Source organism: Erythrolamprus reginae, chromosome 6 (assembly GCF_031021105.1).
Source record: "Erythrolamprus reginae isolate rEryReg1 chromosome 6, rEryReg1.hap1, whole genome shotgun sequence".
NCBI classification, from domain to species: domain Eukaryota; kingdom Metazoa; phylum Chordata; class Lepidosauria; order Squamata; family Dipsadidae; genus Erythrolamprus; species Erythrolamprus reginae.
The window spans coordinates 71,712,605-71,733,754 of NC_091955.1; the positions used below are offsets into that span (position 1 = coordinate 71,712,605).

A 21,150-nucleotide genomic window follows, 5' to 3' on the forward strand; every position below is an offset into this window, starting at 1 on the left:
GTCAGGCATGGGGGAACTGAAACATCTCCCCCTGGGCATGTTTAATTTATATATGGTATGCTTGTGTGTATGTCTGTTAGTATATGGGGTCTTTCTTAAATCTTTAAATATTTTAAATTGTCAGATTATTTATGATTTGTTTCCACGTGTTGTGAGCCGCCCCGAGTCTTCGGAGAGGGGCGGCATACAAATCTAAGTAATAAATAAATAAAATAAATAACTTCAAAAGTTGTGGGAGCTCCAACATTGCAGGTTTCTAAGAAGAGATTGGACAACCATTTGTCTGAAATGGTATAGGATTTCCTGCTTGTGCAAGGGGTTGGAATAGGAGATCTTCAAGATTCCTTCCAACTCTGTTGTTCTGTTATGGACTAGAAACTTACGTTTCAAATTTAGTTCACATTGAGTACAAAGAAGAATATTTCAGGGTAGCAAAAGAGATTATATATGGGCATGGAGAGAAACAAACTGGTGCGTACAAGCTAGGAACTGAAAATGCTTTATGTCTTCTATCCATTATACACACAGAAAGAGGAGGGAGGGAGAGAAATTTGACTTTCCTTTTTATCTTCTTTTTTTGTATGATAAAGTCTAATTCATTCAGATCCAGAATTGACTTACTGTTGTGCATCCCAATTTATTTTTCTGACAGGTTAATTTTGTTGCTGTAATTGGACATCCTACTTGCAGGGTTTTTTTTTGGGGGGGGGGGGGGTTTGGCTATGAGACCTTCATTTCTTTAGTCAGCTGTCAAGTGATTTTGTTGAAGACTGGATTTTTCCTAATTTTAAGAGTGTTGTAGAGTGAACTCTGATCTGTCTCCAGTCCAGGTCTATTACAATCTTAAATCTTAATTAGAATAGAATAGAATAATTTGTTTAGCAGAGTGATGGTATTTGGGGGACAATAATAATAACAATAATAACATAATAATAATAATAATAATAATAATAATAATAATAATAATTTATTAGATTTGTATGCCGCCCCTCTCCGAAGACTCAGGGCAGCTCACAACAACGATAAAAACAATATTATACTGGCACAAATCTAATATTAAAACAAACAAAAAAACTAAAAACCCTATCATAATTAAAAACCAAACAGCACATACATACCAAACATAAATTACAATAAGCCTGGGGGAAAGGTGTCTCAAATCCCCCAGGCCTGGCGGTATAGGTGGGTCTTAAGTAGTTTACGGAAGACAAGGAGGGTGGGAGCAGTTCTAATCTCTGGGGGGAGTTGATTCCAGAGGGCCGGGGGCGCCACAGAGAAGGCTCTTTCCCTGGGGCCCGCCAGACAACATTGTTTAGTCGACGTGACCCAGAGAAGGCCAACACTGTGGGACCTTATCGGCCGCTAGGATTCGTGCGGTAGCAGGCGGTTCCGGAGGTATGCTTGTGTCTAGTTGTCTTGGTGTACAGTGCTCTATAGTGATATTTTGAAGGTAGGAGTTGACACAATTTATGTCCAGGATGCAAGGGGTCCATAAAGAATATATCAATTCAAACGGTCAAATAATTATAGAGATAGAGGAAACACTTTGGACTAGTAAATCCAGCTCCCTGCTGCAGGTAGGAATGCAAATTAAATCATTCATTGAAGATGGTTGCTTAGCATTTGCTGGATCACATAATTTGAAGTAGAAGCCATTCCCTTTATGGAGGACTGGTGCTTCTGCTTTTACTTTCTCCTATAACCAGGGTGGCGAACCAATGGCACAGGTGGCATCCGAAGCCATATCTCAGGGCATTTGAGGTGTTGCCCTTTGTCAGCTGTAGCACACATGTTTGCACTGGTTAGCTGATTTTCAGCCTGCCGGAAGGCAGGGGGAGGCTGTTTTCACCTTCTCCAGGCTCCTGAAGCCTGGGGAAGGCAAAAAATGGCAAAATGGCCCTATTGAAAGTTGTGAAAAAAACTTCTGTTAGGCACGTTGGGCCCATTTTTCGCCATCCATAGCCTCTGGAGGCTTCAGTGAGGGATATGTACATGTTTGTGTGTGTGTGTGTGTGTGTGTGTGTGTGTGTGCATGAATGGGGGGAGGACATTGCATTATGGGTGTGGGCACGCATATGAGAACTATCGTGGACACGCACATCCTTTTGGCACGTGAGCAAAGAAAGGTTTCCATTCAATTCAATTCAATTTATTAGATTTGTATGCCACTCCTCTCCGAAGACTCGGGGCGGCTCACAACAATAATAAAAACAGTATAACAATGGAACAAATCTAATAATAAAATTATATTAAAAACCCCCAACAATTTAAAAACCATACAACACATACATACCAAACATAAAATATAAGAAAGCCTGGGGGAGATGTCTTAATTCCCCCATGCCTAGCGATATAGGTGGGTCTTGAGTAACTTGCGAAAGACAAGGAGGGTGGGGGCCATTCTAATCTCCGGGGGAGTTGATTCCAGAGGGTCGGAGCCGCCACAGAGAAGGCTCTTCCCCTGGGGCACGCCAAACAACATTGTTTGGTCGACGGGACCCGGAGAAGGCCAACTCTGTGGGACCTTATCAGCCACTGGAATTCGTGCGGTAGAAGGTGGTTCCGGAGGTATTCTGGTCCAATGCCATGAAGGGCTTTAAAGGTCATTACCAACACTTTGAATTGTGACCGGAAACCGGTCGGCAGCCAGTGCCGATCACTGTCCTATAACATTAAACCAGATTTTTCTTTCCTGTAAGATAATACCAATATTTTACACCAAACCATGAATGGTGACACATTGGTTAGAATGAAATATTGTAGGCTAGTTTGCCCACAGACTGGAGTTTGATCCTGATGTGGTTTGTGGTTAACGCGGCCTTCCATCCTTCCAAGGTCAGTCAAATGGGAATCCAGATTGTTTGGGACAATGTGCTGACATTGTAAATGACTTGGAGAGTGCTGCAAAGTACTGTGGAACAGTATATAAGTCTAAATGCTATTGCTATTTTGGAGTGAGGGAAAAACCCTCTTTATGGCCTTCTCTGTGATGTCATTCAAGTATTATATCATTCTCAGTCTTTCCAGAAACAAACAAACATAGTAATTTACCCCCCTCTGTGTCTTAATCCATGTGTCTTAAACTTCAGGTTTAAACTTTATTTATTTATTTATTTATTTGTTTATTAGATTTGTATGCCGCCCCTCTCCGTAGACTCGGGGTGGCTCACAACAGCAATAGAACAATTCATAACAAATCTAATAATTTAAAAACATTTTTTAGATTCATGTAGATTCATCTGTAAATATGACTATGTACTTTTTTAAAAAAAGGAAAAAATTAATAAATATATATTTTAAAAAAAACAAAACATTTTTTAAAACCCCCTTATTAATCAGACATATATACAAACATACCATACATAAATTGTATAGGCCCAGGGGAGATATCTCAATTCCCCCATGCCTGGTGGCAAAGGTGGGTTTTAAGGAGTTTACGGAAGGCAAGGAGGGTGGGGCTAGTTCTAATCTCCGGGGGGAGCTGGTTCCAGAGAGTTGGGGCCGCCACAGAGAAGGCTCTTCCCCTGGGACCCGCCAAACGACATTGTTTAGTCGACTTAAAATGTGATGCCTAGAACTGGACACAATACTTGAATTGGTGTTTGATCAATACAAAATAAATGGAAAAGTTATTTTCCATTGCAGCTGGGCAGGTATAATAAATTTGAATAAATAAATTTCGTCTCAATGTCTTGTAAAGTGGCTTTTCCTTTAGTATGTTCAGTTTGTAATTAATTATTCCAATAATTGTAATCAATTATTTTTTCCTAAATATTTGGCGCTATAATAATATAATAACTATATCATCCTAGATCTGTATATTTTATTTGTTTCCTACCCAAAGTGCTTTGCATATCTCACTATGAATTCTGCTACTTTTAAAACCAATTTCACCCATTTCACTAGTTATATTTCTTTAGTTGAGAATAAGGAACTCCTCAACTTTCAACCACAAGTAAGCTCAAAATTTATGTTGCAGTTTGATAAGGATTCAACACTTCATCAATTAATTAATGTTAAAACAGGGAGCAGAACTGAACAACTTGTTCAGTATCTTCCTCAGTTTAACAAAGAACCAACCACTGATGAGTACTCTTGGAATACAATTTTTGAACCAATCGTATATCTACTAAACTGTCACACCTTCCAGCCCCAGCTTACTAATTGGCAATGAAAGTGTCAATGGCTTTCGTGTCAGCTGTTTGCTAAGAGAAAGATGGCATGCTTAGAGCATTCCCGCAATATGTTAAGGAAATTATCCAATCAAAACGTGAGATAAGGTTACTTTAGCGAAACCCTACTTTTGATAAATCTGTGCTGACATCTGGTAATTACTACATTGTGTTTAAAGCACTTAACAGATCGGTTGCTTTAGGATCTGCTCTAGAATCCTCCTAGATATTGATGTCAGGCTGTTGGTTCTTTAGTTCTCTTTCCATCTTGGAATGTCTTTTGACTAAACAATCCTATTTGGTGTAAAGGCTCAGAGTACAGGTAGTCCTTGACTTATGACCACAATTGGGATTGTAAAATTTGTTGTTAAGCAGTACAGTTATGGTGTATGACTTGACAACATGCAATTTTACAAACTTTTTTGTCATGTTGTCTGTTAAAGGAATTATTTATTTATTTATTTATTTGTTTATATTTTTATTTGTTGGTTTGTTTGTTTGATTTTTCATGCCGCCCTTCTCCTTAGACTCAGGGCGGCTTACAAACATGTTAGCAATAGCCCTTTTTAACAGAGCCAGTATATTGCCCCCACAATCCGTGTCCTCATTTTACCCACCTCGGAAGGATGGAAGGCTGAGTCAACCTTGAGCCGGTGATAAGATTTGAACCGCTGACCTGCAGATCTAGCAGTCAGCTTTAGTGGCCTTCAGTACTGCACTCTACCTGCTGTGCCACTTTGGCTCATTTACCGTGGTTGTTTAGCAAGACATCAGATGACCACACCTTGCAACCTTTCCTGCCAACTTCTTCATTGACTTAGCTTGTCAGAAGACAGCTGGGAATATTGTAAATGGAAATGATGCTGCAATTTCCATAAATGTAAATTGTTGCCAAACACACTTGGATCATGAACAAATGATGATTATAACTTACTTTTTCCCAACCTCTTCATAACTTTGTACAGTTTGCTTGTTTGTTTATTTAGATTTGTATGCCGCCCCTCTCCGTTGCTAAACAAATGGTCTTAAGTCAGTTATCTGTACCTACTATATATTTTTCCTAACAAATTGTATATTAGCTTTTAAAAGGTAATCCAGATCCGTTGGAATTATTTTAGGCTGAAGATATTTTAATATAGTTTCTGAGATATAATTGGTTATTCAGAATTCTGTATCTTAATTCACAACATCTGCATTTTAACACTTCTTAAATATGATTTTAAAAGTAGTTTCTCCTGGACACAACAGAGAACAGCTTCACATCCTGTATTTAGTGTAGAAGCAAATAAACAGGTATGATTATATTCATTGTATGATAGCTCTGCAATTATGGTTTCTTTAAAAAGAAGCCTTGCTTAGCATTTTGGTACTGTCTTAAGATTTAACAGAAGAAAGTTTCTTCAGTTAAATTATTAAAAGATCCCAATCAGCAGACTACATTTTATAAATCAAAGCAGTAGTTATCTACGAATATTAGAAATATTTGTAGATAAGTGTTCCAAATTGAGGGATTACAGGACCATAAATATATATACGTATCTATACACATTAAGAATTTCAAAACAAACAATGCTCCTCACAACACATATAAACACCGCCACGAGAATTGCGATAGCACAACTCTGCAAAAGTGATCAGATACCAACGGAAGATTTAATTATAGATAAGATATATGCATGTGTAGAGATGGACGAATTCACGAATTCAATTAAGGGAAATAAATTAATAGAATCAAAAAGAACATGGCAAAAATGGCATGAATGGGTTCAAAAGAGAACATAAAAGCAACATAATATGAAACAACAGTACAATTGAAACGACCTACAGTTACCGTGTATAATTAATGAACGTAATAGATTTTAGAATTTAAAAGTATGAAATACAATGTATATAATGAAATGAAACCGGTCAAAACTTACTGTCAGAATGTTAACTGAGAATATGTATAATCTGTAATTCAAAATAATATGTGATGGGAATGATATAAGAAAAATTAATAAAGAGATTCTCAAAAAAAAAAAAAAGAATTTCAACCTTCAGTGTTAGCTATGCTGTTTGCAAATGAGATTTTATTGATCTTCACAAAATGTATACAATCTTCAGTTTAAGAAATAAAGAGGCACGAGGCAACTGTATACACACATTGTTTGGAGGTTATATAATCCCATTTCTTTTAGGCTGTGAAATCACCATTGCCTTCCTAATTGCATTGTCGTCTGCTAAATAATGCATACACTGTTAGATTGTGGCACTTCAATTTGCTTCTTGTCTTTTAATTTATAAGAGTTTAAAATTTAAGATAAGAATAAACTGGTTGAGGTTCTGTGGGTTTCTTAAGAGTTTAAATGATATTTAGAGATACGTATTTTCCCTCTCTGTTTTTTCTTGTAAGAGAATAGAAACTCAGCATTAGAAGACAAAAATACACACAAAAATTCATAAGCTTAGGTCCTCAAATTTATGTTATTTGTTTTGCTGCTATAAATGGCCAAGATGGAACGTTCTATGGATGAGTTATATTTATAGAGAAAACTGCTAAAAGCCATGTAGAAACATAGAAACATAGAAACATAGAAGTCTGATGGCAGAAAAAGACCTCATGGTCCATCTAGTCTGCCCTTATACTATTTTCTGTATTTTATCTTAGGATGGATATATGTTTATCCCAGGCATGTTTAAATTCAGTTACTGTGGATTTATCTACCACGTCTGCTGGAAGTTTGTTCCAAGGATCTACTACTCTTTCAGTAAAATAATATTTTCTCATATGAATGCTCAGTTGAAAATGTACCGCAAGCTGAATTTCTGATGTGAGAAGAGCTTTGCATGTTATCACAATTATAAATTTCCAGGTGACATCTTCCATTTGTGAATTTTTTTGGCCCGAATATACTTGTGTGAAATTGGAATTTCATCAGTATGTCTTTTAAAAACTTTATTGTGATTCTTTATGTCACTGCAGCTAATGTTCATTTGGTTCTATTGAAATGATTCAATAGAATAGAATAGAAATCTTTAGAATAGAATTCAATAGAATATAATTCTTATTGGCCGAGTGTAATTGGACACACAAGGAATTTGTCTTTGTGGCATATGCTCTCAGTGTACATAAAAGAAAATATACATTTGTCATGAGATACAACACTTAATGATTGTCATAGGGGTCAAATAAGCAATGAGAAAACAATATTAATAAAAATCTTCAACTGTACAGATTATCATCCTCGACTTCTTTGTGATTTTGTCTTTTCTTTTGTGCCTCTTTTTATTCTGTATATTTAAAATTTGAAAGCAAGTCTATTTTTTCTTATTTCCTCACATTTGTCTTGAAATCTCAGGAGTGATGTATGTCACCTGGTTAGAACAGTTAAAGAGTTAGCTAAATTTCCTTAAAATTAACTCTGAATTCTGGCTAGTATGTTTCTTTAGAACTAATGGTGACATTGATAGCTCTTCATAGATTGCTATCTAAAATTCTGTAGTTTAAATATTATCTCAATTTCTATAGTATATAGAGTCTTTGGAGAGGGGCGGCATACAAATCTAAATAATAATAATAATAATAATAATAATAATAATAATTATTATTATTATTATTATTATTTATCAATCAGGCAGTCAAATCTTCATTATGGGTTATAGACTCCCATATTATAACTTGTTTAAAATTCATTGTTTTTATAACACATAACTCATTTTTCTCTACTATTTACTTTTAAAAAGGATGATTCATGTTCCTATTTTTGATGTGGGAATAACACTTCTATAAGATATTTTGGGAAACTTAATTAATGTATTTACAATTAACTGAGATTCGCATCTCCCATATTTATGTTGTTTTGTTGAGTGGGGGAAAAATGAAATCCAGTTATATCACAGTGATTATGCTATTTGTTAACATTATTCCTGTTATCTTCAGCACTGAAGTTTTAAGAAAATTTGGAGCCAGCTTCATACTGTTATTACTAGTTAAAAATATCACCTTCAGTAAAAACGAATAGGCATCAAGGCATAATTTTTTTCCACAAATTTCTTTTTCCTAAATTAAAATTTAAATATTTACACTCATAGAAAATTAGAAATAACATATAGTTATAATTTCTATTCCTGCAATGAAGTGAATGCTACACAGCACAGTGAACATATCATAATAACAGATGAATGCTGTATTACCGTACTTGTTTTTCCATGTGAAAATTAGGCAAATAAAACATAGCAACTGATGAAAAAAGGAGAAATAAAGTCTACTAAAAATATTTATGAAGTTATGTGTAGCAGCTCTCTCTCTCTCCTCTCTTCTCCCTCCCTACTCTCTCTTTACACACACACACACACACATCTGAATCATACAATTGGCTACTCATAATTTTGTGTAGAATTGTATAAGAATGTGTAAGAATTTAATATATAAATTTTGCTGCATTTTCAATTTTGGTATTAAATCTTTCCTTCATAAAGGAAAGTGCTGTGTGATTCTCTGACAATGGCATAGAGATTAAATGAAACAAAAGAGGTATTTGTTAAATATTAGATTAATTATTTAAGTTCTCTATGGAACTTTAATGCTACTAAATCTTTGCTTTGCTTTCCAAAGCTGTGCTCATTGTATATATTCTCAGTGCTTGGGAAGATTTTTAATTACAGTTTTGAATCTAGATTTGTGAATAAGAGAATACGCACTTCTTTTGTGTGAGAATGCTGCAATTGTAACATCTCATTGTATATATTTAAAGATAATATTTATATTAATAATTGAATCATAACGTTTTGATTTGGCCTAGATCCTGCCTTCAGATTCTTGAAGAAAGGAAATAATAATGAAATTTACTTTGCAAGAATAATTAAGAGTTGTTACTGATAAGTTAAGCAAAATCTTCCTCTCTACTTCATGATTTATTAAGTTGACTTCTTTTTAAAAAATTATTTATTTATTAAATTAATAAAAAAGGGGAATATAAACAAGAAAAGAAGAGGGGAGGGGGAAAAATACAGAATCAAATGGTTTAGGAAAATAGTAGAATTGTTGCATAGTAATACATAAAAATTTATAACTCAATAATCTATTTCTTAAACTACGTAGGTAGAATACAGTATATCCTTGTCATTACCATATATATCTTATGTTCTGTTTATAATTCATACATTTAGTTTCCAATGATTTAATTTGACTTCTATGCCACCCAATCTCATGAGACTCAAGGCGGCTTACAATACAATAGTGATAAAAATCAAATATAAAATGCTAAAAACAATAAAACCCCCATTATAAAACCCACTGAGCAATCTAATCAAAACAAACATGCATGTCAATCAATCTTAACTTGGCCATGACAGATGTTAACATTCATGGCCCCCAGGACTGCCGGCAAAGCCAGGTCTTCACAGCCTTAAACTACTAAAATCATTAGTAGTATAATGAATAGCAGATATTTGCAGTTTTGCTTTCTCAATCTGTGGTTGGCATAACATGCTATGAAATCTGAATGGAGATTATATTATCACTTAATTATGAGTATTGCAATTAAGGATATGCAAAGGAAATGTGCTGCATGTTTTGATTAATATTATTTATTTAATTAAAGGCCATTAAATATTAGACAAGGATAGTGATCTTGCTTTAGCCATGGGAGATAATTTCAAAATAGTCAATAGTGGGTTCTAAAACCCTTTGCTATTGGTTCATGTGCACCTTTGTGCACACATGCAATGCTTCTGCACATGTGCAGAAGCATCCCAGGTGGGTGGGCAGAGCCTTCTCCTGCAGGCGCTACCAGTTCACAGAACTGGGCCAAACTGGGAGTGATCCACCATTGCAATGGACAATATCTTCTTCACTGATGTTTCAGGTTTTTTTCCCCTTCTTAGAAACATAGAAGTCTGACGGCAGAAAAAGACCCCATGGTCCATCTAGTCTGCCCTTATACTATTTTCTGTATTTTATCTTAGGATGGATATATGTTTATCCCAGGCATGTTTAAATTCTTCTTACTGTTTTTGATATCATTCTTGAAATTATTCAACTTTCTTTCTTTCTTTTACTTGATCCCCAAATCCACTTTCAATAATTTGTTTTTAAACATATATTTCTTTCAATAAGTGGCTTTATTTCTTCAATGTATACAACTAAATGTGAAATTAACAATAACAGAAACTATGTTTTGCTTTCATATACACTGTAGTTTGACTACAAACAAACAAGAGGAACGGTTAAAATTAGGAATTTAAAACATAGAAATTAAACCAAGAAGGCTTTGTGTCGAATTTCTTTGAATCCAAGTTTCTTTAATTATCAAGCTGGTTGGTAGGAAATAATGCTAAGAATGAAGTCATACTGATCCAATATATCCAATTTCAAAGCAATTTTGCAATTATATAGCAACAGTTTAACTTTATCACTCCTTGTTAAGAGTAATCTTTACAAGAATACAATGATACTTCTACCTAAGAACGCTTCTACTCACAAACCTTTCTAGATAAGAACCGGGTGTTAAAGATTTTTTTTGCCTTTTCTCAAGAACCATTTTCCACTTACAAACCCTGAGCCTTCAAAACTGTAACTGGAAAAGGCAGGGAGAAGCCTCTGTAGGGCCTCTCTAGGAATCTCCTGGGAGGAAACAGGCTGGGAAAAGGTGGGGAGAAAGCTCTAGGGATCTCCTGGGAGGAAACAGGGTCTCCACCCTCCCTGTGGTTTCCCCAATCGCATGCATTATTTGCTTTTACATTGATTCCTATGGGAAAAATTGCTTCCTCTTACAAACTTTTCTACTCAAGAACCTGGTCAGGGAACGAATTAAGTTCGTAAGTAGAGGTACCACTGTACAGCAAAGGTTCTTTCTAACTACATGTCCCATATGTTTGCCAACTCTTACTTTCATTTACAGATATTCACACGGTTGCATATACACTGAAAAGTGGTAAAATAAAATGGCTTTTGTGGAAAAATATTATTATTCCAATTACTGTTCGCTATAGTTTCTGTTTATTGTTGTTTTAAATAAACCATGCGTGGTACCTGAGCTAGTATAATAACACTATTGATTTATGCTCTTTCATCATGCACGTAAGGCACACATTTGCAGTTTCCTACCTTTTACAGTGCACTGACTTGGACTGGGTTTTACAGCATGCATGGCTGTTTTTTAAATGTTAGTTTTGCAGGGGCTATGAAAAAGTATGATTTTTTTTTTTGAAGTGAGAAAGTGCTAAGCTGCATAGATTACATTACTTTCTCTTGCTTTCAGATAATATGTGGGAGACTATGGACTCCATGCTTCCGACATAGGAACAGGACCAGGTTGGGAAGCTTCACTTCAGAGAGAATGCTGGGAATTTGCAGAGGGCGACGGAAATTCCTGGCTGCCTCTCTGACTCTGCTTTTCGTTCCTGCTATAACCTGGATTTACCTGTTTGCCGGGAGCTTTGAAGGTAAGAAAAAAGAACCTGCTTGATATTAGAGTCTGGGGATTGGTGAGTTCAAGTATTTTCATCAATGTCACTTCAGATCTAGTAGCCTTGGGACAGATTGGATGAAGTTGTTCCCTCTCCTGTTTTCCTCATCTCCTAAGGGACTAGGAAGCTGTCTTTGCATAGCTGTGATACTGTCAATACCCATATTCTTTATCATCAGGTTGGTTCACTTCTGTGGGTGTACTTGTTACGAGAACTAAAGTATCCATTGATTTATCAACAGCTTAGACTGATTTTTCTCCAACTGACAATTAGGAACAAGTATTTCAACAATTAACTCTGAAGCTTTGAAAAAAAAGTTATGATATCTGTACATTTATGCCTTATTTACTTATGTATGTATGTGTGTACACAGCTGTCTCTATAAAGGCAGTTTCAGAACTGATGGCAATGTAGTTGGAAGCAATCTGCATGAGTTTTTGATATAAACATTGTGTATTAGATGTAGTTCTTTATATCTTTATTTTTAGTAGTTTTCAAGGGAACAGATGTATTTTATTATTATAATTTATTTGGTTTTAATGCTCAAAAAAGCTCAAGCAAAACTGTCATGTCATAGGAAATATCTTTTCATGTTTGAATGATTTCTTATTACCTGTACTAAGCCTTTACAATTTTTTAGGGATTTTTTTGTTTTATTTGTTTGTTGGTTGGTTGGTTGGTTGGTTGGTTGGTTGGTTGGTTGGTTGGTTGGTTGGTTGGTTGGTTGGTTGGTTGGTTGGTTGGTTGGTTCATTCATTCATTCATTCATTCATTCATTCATTCATTCATTCATCCAATACACAGATACATAGGAAGAAAATAGACATGTAGTAATATATATAAGGGTAAAAGTGAACTTAGAGGAGAGGGTATATGAAAGAAAGAAGATATATATGATAAGTGAGAGAAAGGAAAGAACAATTGGACAGGGGACGAAAGGCACACCAGTGCACTTATGTACGCCCCTTACTGGCCTCTTAGGAACCTGGAGAGATCAATCGTGGAGAGTCTAAGGGAGAAATGTTGGGGGTTAGGGGTTGACCCAATTGAGTCTGGTAATGAGTTCCACGCTTCGATAACTCGATTGTTGAAATCATATTTTTTACGGTCAAGTTTGGAGCGGTTCGTATTAAGTTTGAATCTGTTGCGTGCTCTTGTGTTGTTGCGGTTGAAGCTGAAGTAGTCATTGACCGGTAGGACGTTGCAGCATATGACCTTGTGGGCAATACTCAAATCGTGTTTTAGGCGCCGTAGTTCTAGGCTTTCTAGGTCCAGGATTGTTAGTCTATTTTCGTAGGATATTCTGTTTTATGAACTTCAAGAAAATGGTTTAGCTTAATGTGAACATTTATTTTTTATTTTATCAGCTTCATTCTTTTTCTTCTTTCCTTGGCCACTGAACTTGTTAATAGCCCGTAATGAGTTGAGAGGTTTTTCTTTTAAAATCTTATTTCATGGATTCTCCTGAAAACTTCTTTTCATAGATGAATTGACCATTTAAAACCATAAAATACAACCTATGAAATTGGATCAAGGGCTGGCCTAAGCCAGAATATTTGATTTATTCCTATATTGTTCCAGAAGAAAATTAATTTTAATCAATGGTGCTTTGCCAAACAAATTTTAGCTTGTTATATTTAGTACCTAGAGCTGTGATGCCGAACCTAATGCACATGTGCCACATGAAGCCATATCAGAGGGCATGCGAGGTGTTTCTGTATGTCAGCTCCAGTGCACATGTGTGTGCTAGCCAGATGATTTTTGGCCTTCGGGAAGGCTGTTTCACCCTCCGGAGGCTTCAGGGATGCTTTCCTGATGCCCCAGAGTGCAAAAAACCACCCAACAGGCAAACCGGAAGTTCAGAAAAATGGACTTCCAATGACCCTGTTGTTCTGTTTTTTGCACTCCAGAGTGTGTGTTCATATAATGCATAGCTGTTCTAATTATTGAGAGGTGGGTAACAGTATGTTGACTTCTAAGTTAGTTTCTGTATTAGAAATCCTAGCTTTGATAAAAGGATAAAATGTGCTTTGGTTAAAATTTGGTTTCTTTTGCCATATTGGACAGAATATGTCAGACCTAACTTCTACTATTTTCATCGTTAGCATGGAATTCTGATGTGACTTAGACTAGTAATCTAATGTAATGTATACCTGCTGTATCTTATCAAAGATGCCATGCAGGATATTATGTGAAAGTCTCAATTGATTGTGGGTAGTTGAGAGAGATCACTATGGTAAAGACTTTGACATGGAAAATTGAAATTGAGAATCTAAAAGAAGTCAAAAATTAAAATCATGACTTAATTGCATGTCTGTGAAACTAAAAAAAACCCCAAAAAATAATAATAGAAGGTTGTCTCATCCTCTGTTATGAAGTTGATGAATCCATATAAGAAATGAATTGTCTGGTTGTTAGAGATAAAAAGGTTGATCTATTATTATTATTATTATTATTATTATTATTATTATTATTATTTATTGGATTTATATGCCGCCCCTCTCCGCAGACTCGGGGCGGCTAACAACAGCAACAAAAACAGCATGTAAATCCAATTCTAAAAATATCTAAAAAAACCCCTTATTTGTAAAACCAAACATACGTACAAACAAGCATACCATGCATAAATTGTAAAGGCTTAGGGGGAAAGAATATCTGATGGCAGAGATGGGTTTTTAGGAGCTTACGAAAGGCGAGGAGGGTGGGGGCAATTCTAATCTCCGGGGGGGAGTTGGTTCCAGAGGGTCGGGGCCACCACAGAGAAGGCTCTTCCCCTGGGTCCCGCCAAATGACAATGTTTTGTTATTAAAAATTAATTCCATGTTGAGACTTATTACAGAAACAAGAAAAAATAAAAAGCAATATCCTAGTGTTTTTAGAGACTTTCAGTTGGACTCCTGAATATACTTTCTATTTTTCTGTCATGCAGCAGGACAGAATGTAAAATTATGTAATTTCAGGACCTTCCAGGAACTTGAAAGTTCTACTTCCAAGTAAGGTTACCCATGGCCAGAGAGACATAAAAAGGAATACTCAAGTCATAACAGACAATGAATAACTTATAATCAGCAATCATGCTTTGAGACACAAAGGTAACCAGTCATATAGAATTACAAGTAACAGACTTCTCTTACATAAGTAAGTTGTCATGGAGACATACTAGAAGTTATAACCAACCTGCTCTTATGGAACTGTTTCTATTTATGAGACATAAAAGTTTACATATAATGAACCAGGAATCATTAGGGAATCTAGCCAGGTACAATAATGATAATAAATTAATGGACTGTGATGTACCACAAGTCTGTCCAGGTTGATACTTCAAAAACTTTAATTCAATTATAGCCTATCCAACTTGATCTGGCCACAAGGTCATACAAGCATTTTATTATTTATTTATTTATTTATTATTTAGATTTGTATGTCGCCCCTCTCCGCAGACTCGGGGCGGCTCACAACAAAATAAAACAATTCATGACAAATCTAAATTATAGTTTAAAATATTAAAAAAACCCCATTTACTAAGCAAACATACATACAAGCATACCATGCATAAATTGTATATGCCCAGGGGAGATGTCTCAGTTCCCCCATGCCTGATGACAAAGTTGGGTTTTAAGGAGCTTATGAAAGGCAAGGAGAGTAGGGGCAGTTCTAATCTCTGTGGGGAGTTGGCATCATAGTTCCCTCTAAGTTGAGCAGTGAGCAATCGCTCACTTAAAAATCATCATCAACTCAGAGTTTTCCAAACCTGCCCAGAAGCCGAGAGGGAAAGAGTGAGAGGGAAGGAGAGAGAGAGGAAGAGAGGAAGAGAGAGAAACAGACAGGAAAAAGAGAGGAAGGAAAAGAGAAAGAAAAAGAATGGGAGTAAGGAAGAGAGAAAGAAAATCAAAATCTAGTTTGAAACTAGCTCAACTATTTAAGTGGCATTTTGATATTGATAGAGTTGTCCTATTATGAGCTCACTGTTATAGACACACAGTACAGTATTTTATTTTGAAATTCTCTGAGGCAAAACAGGGTGGGTTTTTTATTTATTTATTTATTTGTTTGTTTATTTATTATTTCTGTGCCGCCCAGTCCCGAAGGGACTGCCCTCAGACACTATACTTTTCCGCCCACCCCCCAAAAAAATTAGAGGGAACACTGGTTGGCATACTAGATATTCTTACCAAATCATAATTCCCAGGTGCCTTCTTTTGAAAACATCACTTTTATAATGCCTTGCTTATTCAGCCTGGTGACAATAATGTTTAGATAGGCTGTGAAATTACATCTCAGTCTTTAATAGTGAATCTTAGGCTAGAGTGTTTGAAACTGGCATCAGTCATATGTTTAGGTTTTTATTTTAGGTAGATGGGATCATCTGACTCCTCTTTTTCCTCTGAGAAGTCTAACATGGCCAAGTTTCATGATATTGAAAGGATATTGTAGAACCAGAAAAAAATACAAAAAATGGTAGTCAAAATTATCCGTTCTTCTATTAAAAAAAGATACCACATGTTGTGATTCAGCCTGAGGCTGCTCAGGGACCAGCTGTGTCTCTGCTGGCTCCATGCCCGGAGGAGGATGACAGCGCAGAGGAGGGGGCTGAACAGTCGGACGGGGGAAAGGAAAATCAGGAATGGGATGAAGGAGAACAGCATGAGAGCCCCGGAGGGGGGGGGCTCTCCCCAGCCAGTAGCTTGGAGTCATTAGGTGATGACGCACAAGCTGTCATTGACATGAGACAGCGACGTTCAGAGCAACGAAAGGAGCAGTTAAAGAGATATTATAACCATTGAAGTAGAAACAGCTGGGTTTGGGTGTGGGACTCATCAGCAGGGTTTAAAAGGCAGGCAAGCCCTTTAAGCCATGTGGAGTGTTATCAGCTTGGCGTGGCGTTATCCTGTCTTGTTTCTCGGTGTCTCTGTTCCTGGCTTGTGGCCCAGCAGCTTTGGAAGATCCGTGGGAGGTATAGGTCTGCTATCTACAGCCTTGGCTTGGCAGCAAGAATTCTGTATTGCTGCATGGACTTTTGGCCTTCGTGAATATATCTGAAGATACAGCATTTTCCTGTTTGTAAGGACATTTACTATTACCTGTGTTTTTCTTGAATTTTATAAAACTGCCTTTGCCTTTTACCAGTGTGTCTGGCTTCTATTTTTGGATTGGTATTGGCTTCTGGAGTGACCCAGACAGAACACCACATAGGAAAAAAAGATATCAGCAAAGCTCATGCATAGTTTAGATAATAATAATAAATAGAAGGGGTTTTTTGTCTTTATGTTAGAATCCAGATACATCCAGTGAAATTGAATGATGGGAGATGATAATAAGGATCTCTAAATAATGTGTGCTGAAAACTATGAATTTCTACATCATAAAATATATTGCAGTCACCACCTGAGGAATTTCAAAGGAAGGGTAAACAGATGCAAGGAGAATAAGAATTGTAATAGCTAACCGTCATAAGGGCTATATATTAACTTCACGATCAAAGGCTCGGTGCATTTCAACAAAAAGGCAAACAGGAGGATGCTAGTGTATTCACATCCTATTTGTTCATTCTTCATAGATATTCCTGGAATAGAATTGTGGATCAAATAGGCCTTTGGTTTAAGCCAGCATTGATAGCTCATTTTATTTTCTGTCCAGAATATCTTGCCAAGCTATTTCTACTGAAGATCCAAATTATACAGTTATGATGAGAAAAGGATAGAGACTTTTGCTTGAGAGAGCCCTCGAGGAACAAATGTAGATATTCTCTGTTTAAAAAAACCCCGCACAAGCTTAACAGTAATCAATTTGAGCTAAAGCAATGAATTAACGAGCATCAAAGAAAATCAAGTGGGGCGAGGGAGGAGAGGTTTGAATCATGCTGATCTCCATGTCCAGTTCCAATAAAGGAAGTCGGGCATGATCAAAGCAGGCACTGTCAGCTAGAAAATGTAGGTATGGTAAACAAAGACATGATAAAAAGAACAGGAAGAAATAGAACCTTGAACAGTTTCAAGTTTTTTTTCTGATATGCTGTCCTTATTTATTAAAATGATGAAGAATGTTATTTCTGAAATTTTATAAGAAACTCTTTTTTTCTGCAAAAGAGCTGCAGCATCTTATAAATAGTATCCAAGGTCTGTAGTATAGTCAAATACAGTGATACCTCGTCTTACGAACTTAATTGGTTCTGGGACGAGGTTCTTAAGGTGAAAAGTTTGTAAGACGAAACAATGTTTCCCATAGGAATCAATGGAAAAGCGATTAATGCGTGCAAGCCCAAAATTCACCCCTTTTGCCAGCCGAAGCACCCGTTTTTGTGCTGCTGGGATTCCCCTGAGGCTCCCCTCCATGGGAAACCCCACCTTCAGACTTCCATGTTTTTGTGATGCTTCAGGGAAACCCCACTTCTGGACCTCTGTGTTTTTGTGATGCTGCGATTTCACTGAGGCTCCCCTTGATGGGAAACCCCACCTCCGGACTTCCGTTGCCAGCGAAGCATCCATTTTTGCACTGCTGGGATTCCCTGCTGGAATTCCCCTGCAGCATCACAAAAACATGGAAGTCCGGAGGTGGGGTTTCCCATGGAGGGGAGCCTCAGGGGAATCCCAGCAGCACAAAAACGGGTGCTTCGCTGGCAACAGAAGTCCAGAGGCGGGGCATCCCAGCGGCGGCGGTGGGTTTGTAAGGTGAAAATAGTTTGTAAGAAGAGGCAAAAAAATCTTAAACCCCGGGTTTGTATCTCGAAAAGGTTGTATGACGAGGTGTTTGTAAGATGAGGTATCACTGTATATCCTTTTCGAAGGACCCTGATTGTAATATTAAAGGACTCTTGCCTGATTTTTGCCACCTCAAACTTCTGTGAAGATGAGAGATGATTTTTTACCCCTCTTTCTTAGGATGGTAGCATGTTGGGTGTGAATAGAATAGAGCAAAACAGAACAGAATAGAATTCTTTATCGGCCAAGTGTGATTGGACACACAAGGAATTTCTCTTGGTGCATATGCTCTCAGTGTACATAAAAGAAAATATAGATTTGTCAAGAAACATGTGGTAGAACACTTAATGATTGTCATAGGGGTCAAATAAGCAATGAAGAAACAATCAATATTAATAAAAATCTTAGGATACAAGCAACAAGTTACAGTCATACAGCCCCAAGTGGGAGGAAATGGGTGATAGGAATGATGAGAAAAAACTAGTAGAAATAGAGGTGCAGAGCACTTCTGAATCGAGCACTACTGAACATTTTCTTTACTGGATTTATGTTGACCCAAGAGACAGAATCTAATTGCATAAAAACAATAGTGTAAAAGCATTTTCCCCCTAAAGAGCCTCAGCTTCCACCATATAGTTTCCATTTTACCAGCATTCCTTATATGATGCTCCCTCTCTTCTTAAAAGCAGAAAATGACAGTATGAATCTAATTATTTCCCATTTTCATCCCCAAAAATCTTATATTACAAATATAGATAATCCCAACTTTCAGTTCCTTGAGGCAGTTACCAGTCTGAAACTTAAGTGTCATTCAACCGGAAGCTGAATCTTGAGTGATTGTAAAGTACGGTAGATTACAATCAAATAATGCTGAACTTGTAGCAGTGTGAGATTTGTTCAGGTTTGAATCGCCTGCCTCTTGAACTATGATTTAAACTGCTGCAGCTTCATGTCTGAAATATACTTTGCATGGAGAAAGTTACAGCTCTTAACATCTTCATGAAAAGCTGAGGACGATTCCTTTTTGATGTTTCCACTGAGCTGTTATTTGTTTTGTTTAAATTGTCAAAAATGTTTGAAAATGATCTTTAGGAAACTATCCAGGTTTTTTTAAAATGAATCAAAAAGTCTTTCTTGTTTATTTTTAATGTTGGTTATCAGACTGGTGGACTTTATTTTCATGTAGTCACAAACTGACGTAATAAATATCTAAAATACTCAATAAACATTTCACTTTTTAAAAACAAACTTTTGTTGAATGCTGGGTAAATAAATGGACAGCTTGTTTTGTCAGTAACAGTTTGGTGTGAAAGGAAAGGTATGTCCTTTTGAATGATAGACATCCACTTACAATTACCACCATGCCATTTTGTATCTTTGGCCAGTAATTACAACTAATTTAATATCAACATTCAGTTGAATTCTGCTATATCTTCTGGTAGCATAGATTGAAATCTATTTTTCAATGAAAGCACTGGATAGGATAATAGGAGAAAGATAGGAAAATAAGTGAGAACAAACAGTTTTGCAATTATTCTCCTTGATTGGAATACAATACCACTTTAATGAACTTCTAAATGTGAATTATAATCAGAACTTCGACAGAATCTTGATCATAAATTTGTTCATCAGAGTAAAACAAGGATTATCTCCCAAATAAACTTGTATTTTTGCAATGTAACATAGCGACATTATGCTCATTACAGTGGTACCTCGAGATACGAGTTTAATTCGTTCCGGACCTGCGCTCTTAAGTCGAGCAGCTCTTATCTCGAACGACTTTTCCCCATAGGAATTAATGTAAATAATTTTAATTGGTTCCAGCCCTCAAAAAACTCACAAAGTTAGTCTAAATTATGCAAAAAGACATTGCAAGAATAAATGTAACTTTACTTATTAATAAGATGATAAGCTGAGAGTTTTCCTTCCCTTCCTCTTTTTACCCAAAACAATCAACATGGCAAACTTTTATTTTTATTCATTAAACTGTAGTTATTTATTCAACTTTACTGCCACCCAATCCTGTAGAGGGAGGAAAGAAGGGAGGAAGGAAAAGGAAAGCAAGAAATGGAGGGAGGAAACGAAGGAAGGAAAGAAAGAAAGGAAGAAAGGAAGAAAGGAAGAAAGAAAGGGTGAAGGGACAGGAACAGAGGAAGGAAGCAAGGAAACTTATGAAAGGGGAGAGTAACTTCACTGCCACCCAATCCTGTAGAGGGAGGAAAGAAGGGAGGAAGGAAAAGGAAAGCAAGAAATAGAGGAAGGGAAGGTAAAAGAGAGAAAGAAAAAGAGCAAGAAAGAAAGCAAGCAAGAGAGAAAGAAAGAAAATGAAAGAGAAATAAAAATAGAGAGGGAGAATGAAAGAAATGGAAGGAGGGAAGGAAGGAGAGAAAGCAAGAGAAAGAAAGAAAGCAAGAGAAAGAAAGAAAGAAAGAAAGAGAAAGAAAGAAAGAAAGAGAAAGAAAAAAGAATGAAAGAGCAAGAGAGAAAAAGAAAGAGAGAGAGAAAGAAAGAAAGAAAGAAAGAAAGAAAGGCAACTTCAAAGAAAGGCTCACTGAGCATCTCTCACTCTCTCTCTTTCTATCCCTCTCTCTTTCTCTCCCCCTCTCCCCCCCTTTCCCTCTCTCTTTCTCTCTCTCCCTCTCTCTTTCTCTCCCCCTCTCCCCCCTTTCCCTCTCCCCCCCCAGGCCGGCAGCGATGTTTTAAAACAGCCGCGCCGTTTGCGAGCTAACTCCTGAGGTGCGGAAGTTCGCCTTTGGCATTTGGGCCACTTGGAATGTGAAATTCAAAACAGCGTTCGGATCCCCCCACCCCCAGCAGAAGCCAAGGACCCC

The 21,150-nt window shown here is 36.7% G+C and overlaps 1 protein-coding gene across 1 annotated transcript in view; it reads left to right on the forward strand.

Moving 5' to 3' along the window:
• The window catches only part of LARGE1 (LARGE xylosyl- and glucuronyltransferase 1), a 447,356-nt gene that overhangs the window by 79,327 nt on the left and 346,879 nt on the right, over positions 1 to 21,150 (forward strand). The window contains exon 2 of the mRNA XM_070756235.1: positions 11,414 to 11,597. Within this exon, the coding sequence (XP_070612336.1) occupies positions 11,492 to 11,597 (106 nt within the window). The 5' untranslated portion in view covers positions 11,414 to 11,491. The remainder of the gene's footprint in view (positions 1 to 11,413; positions 11,598 to 21,150) is intronic.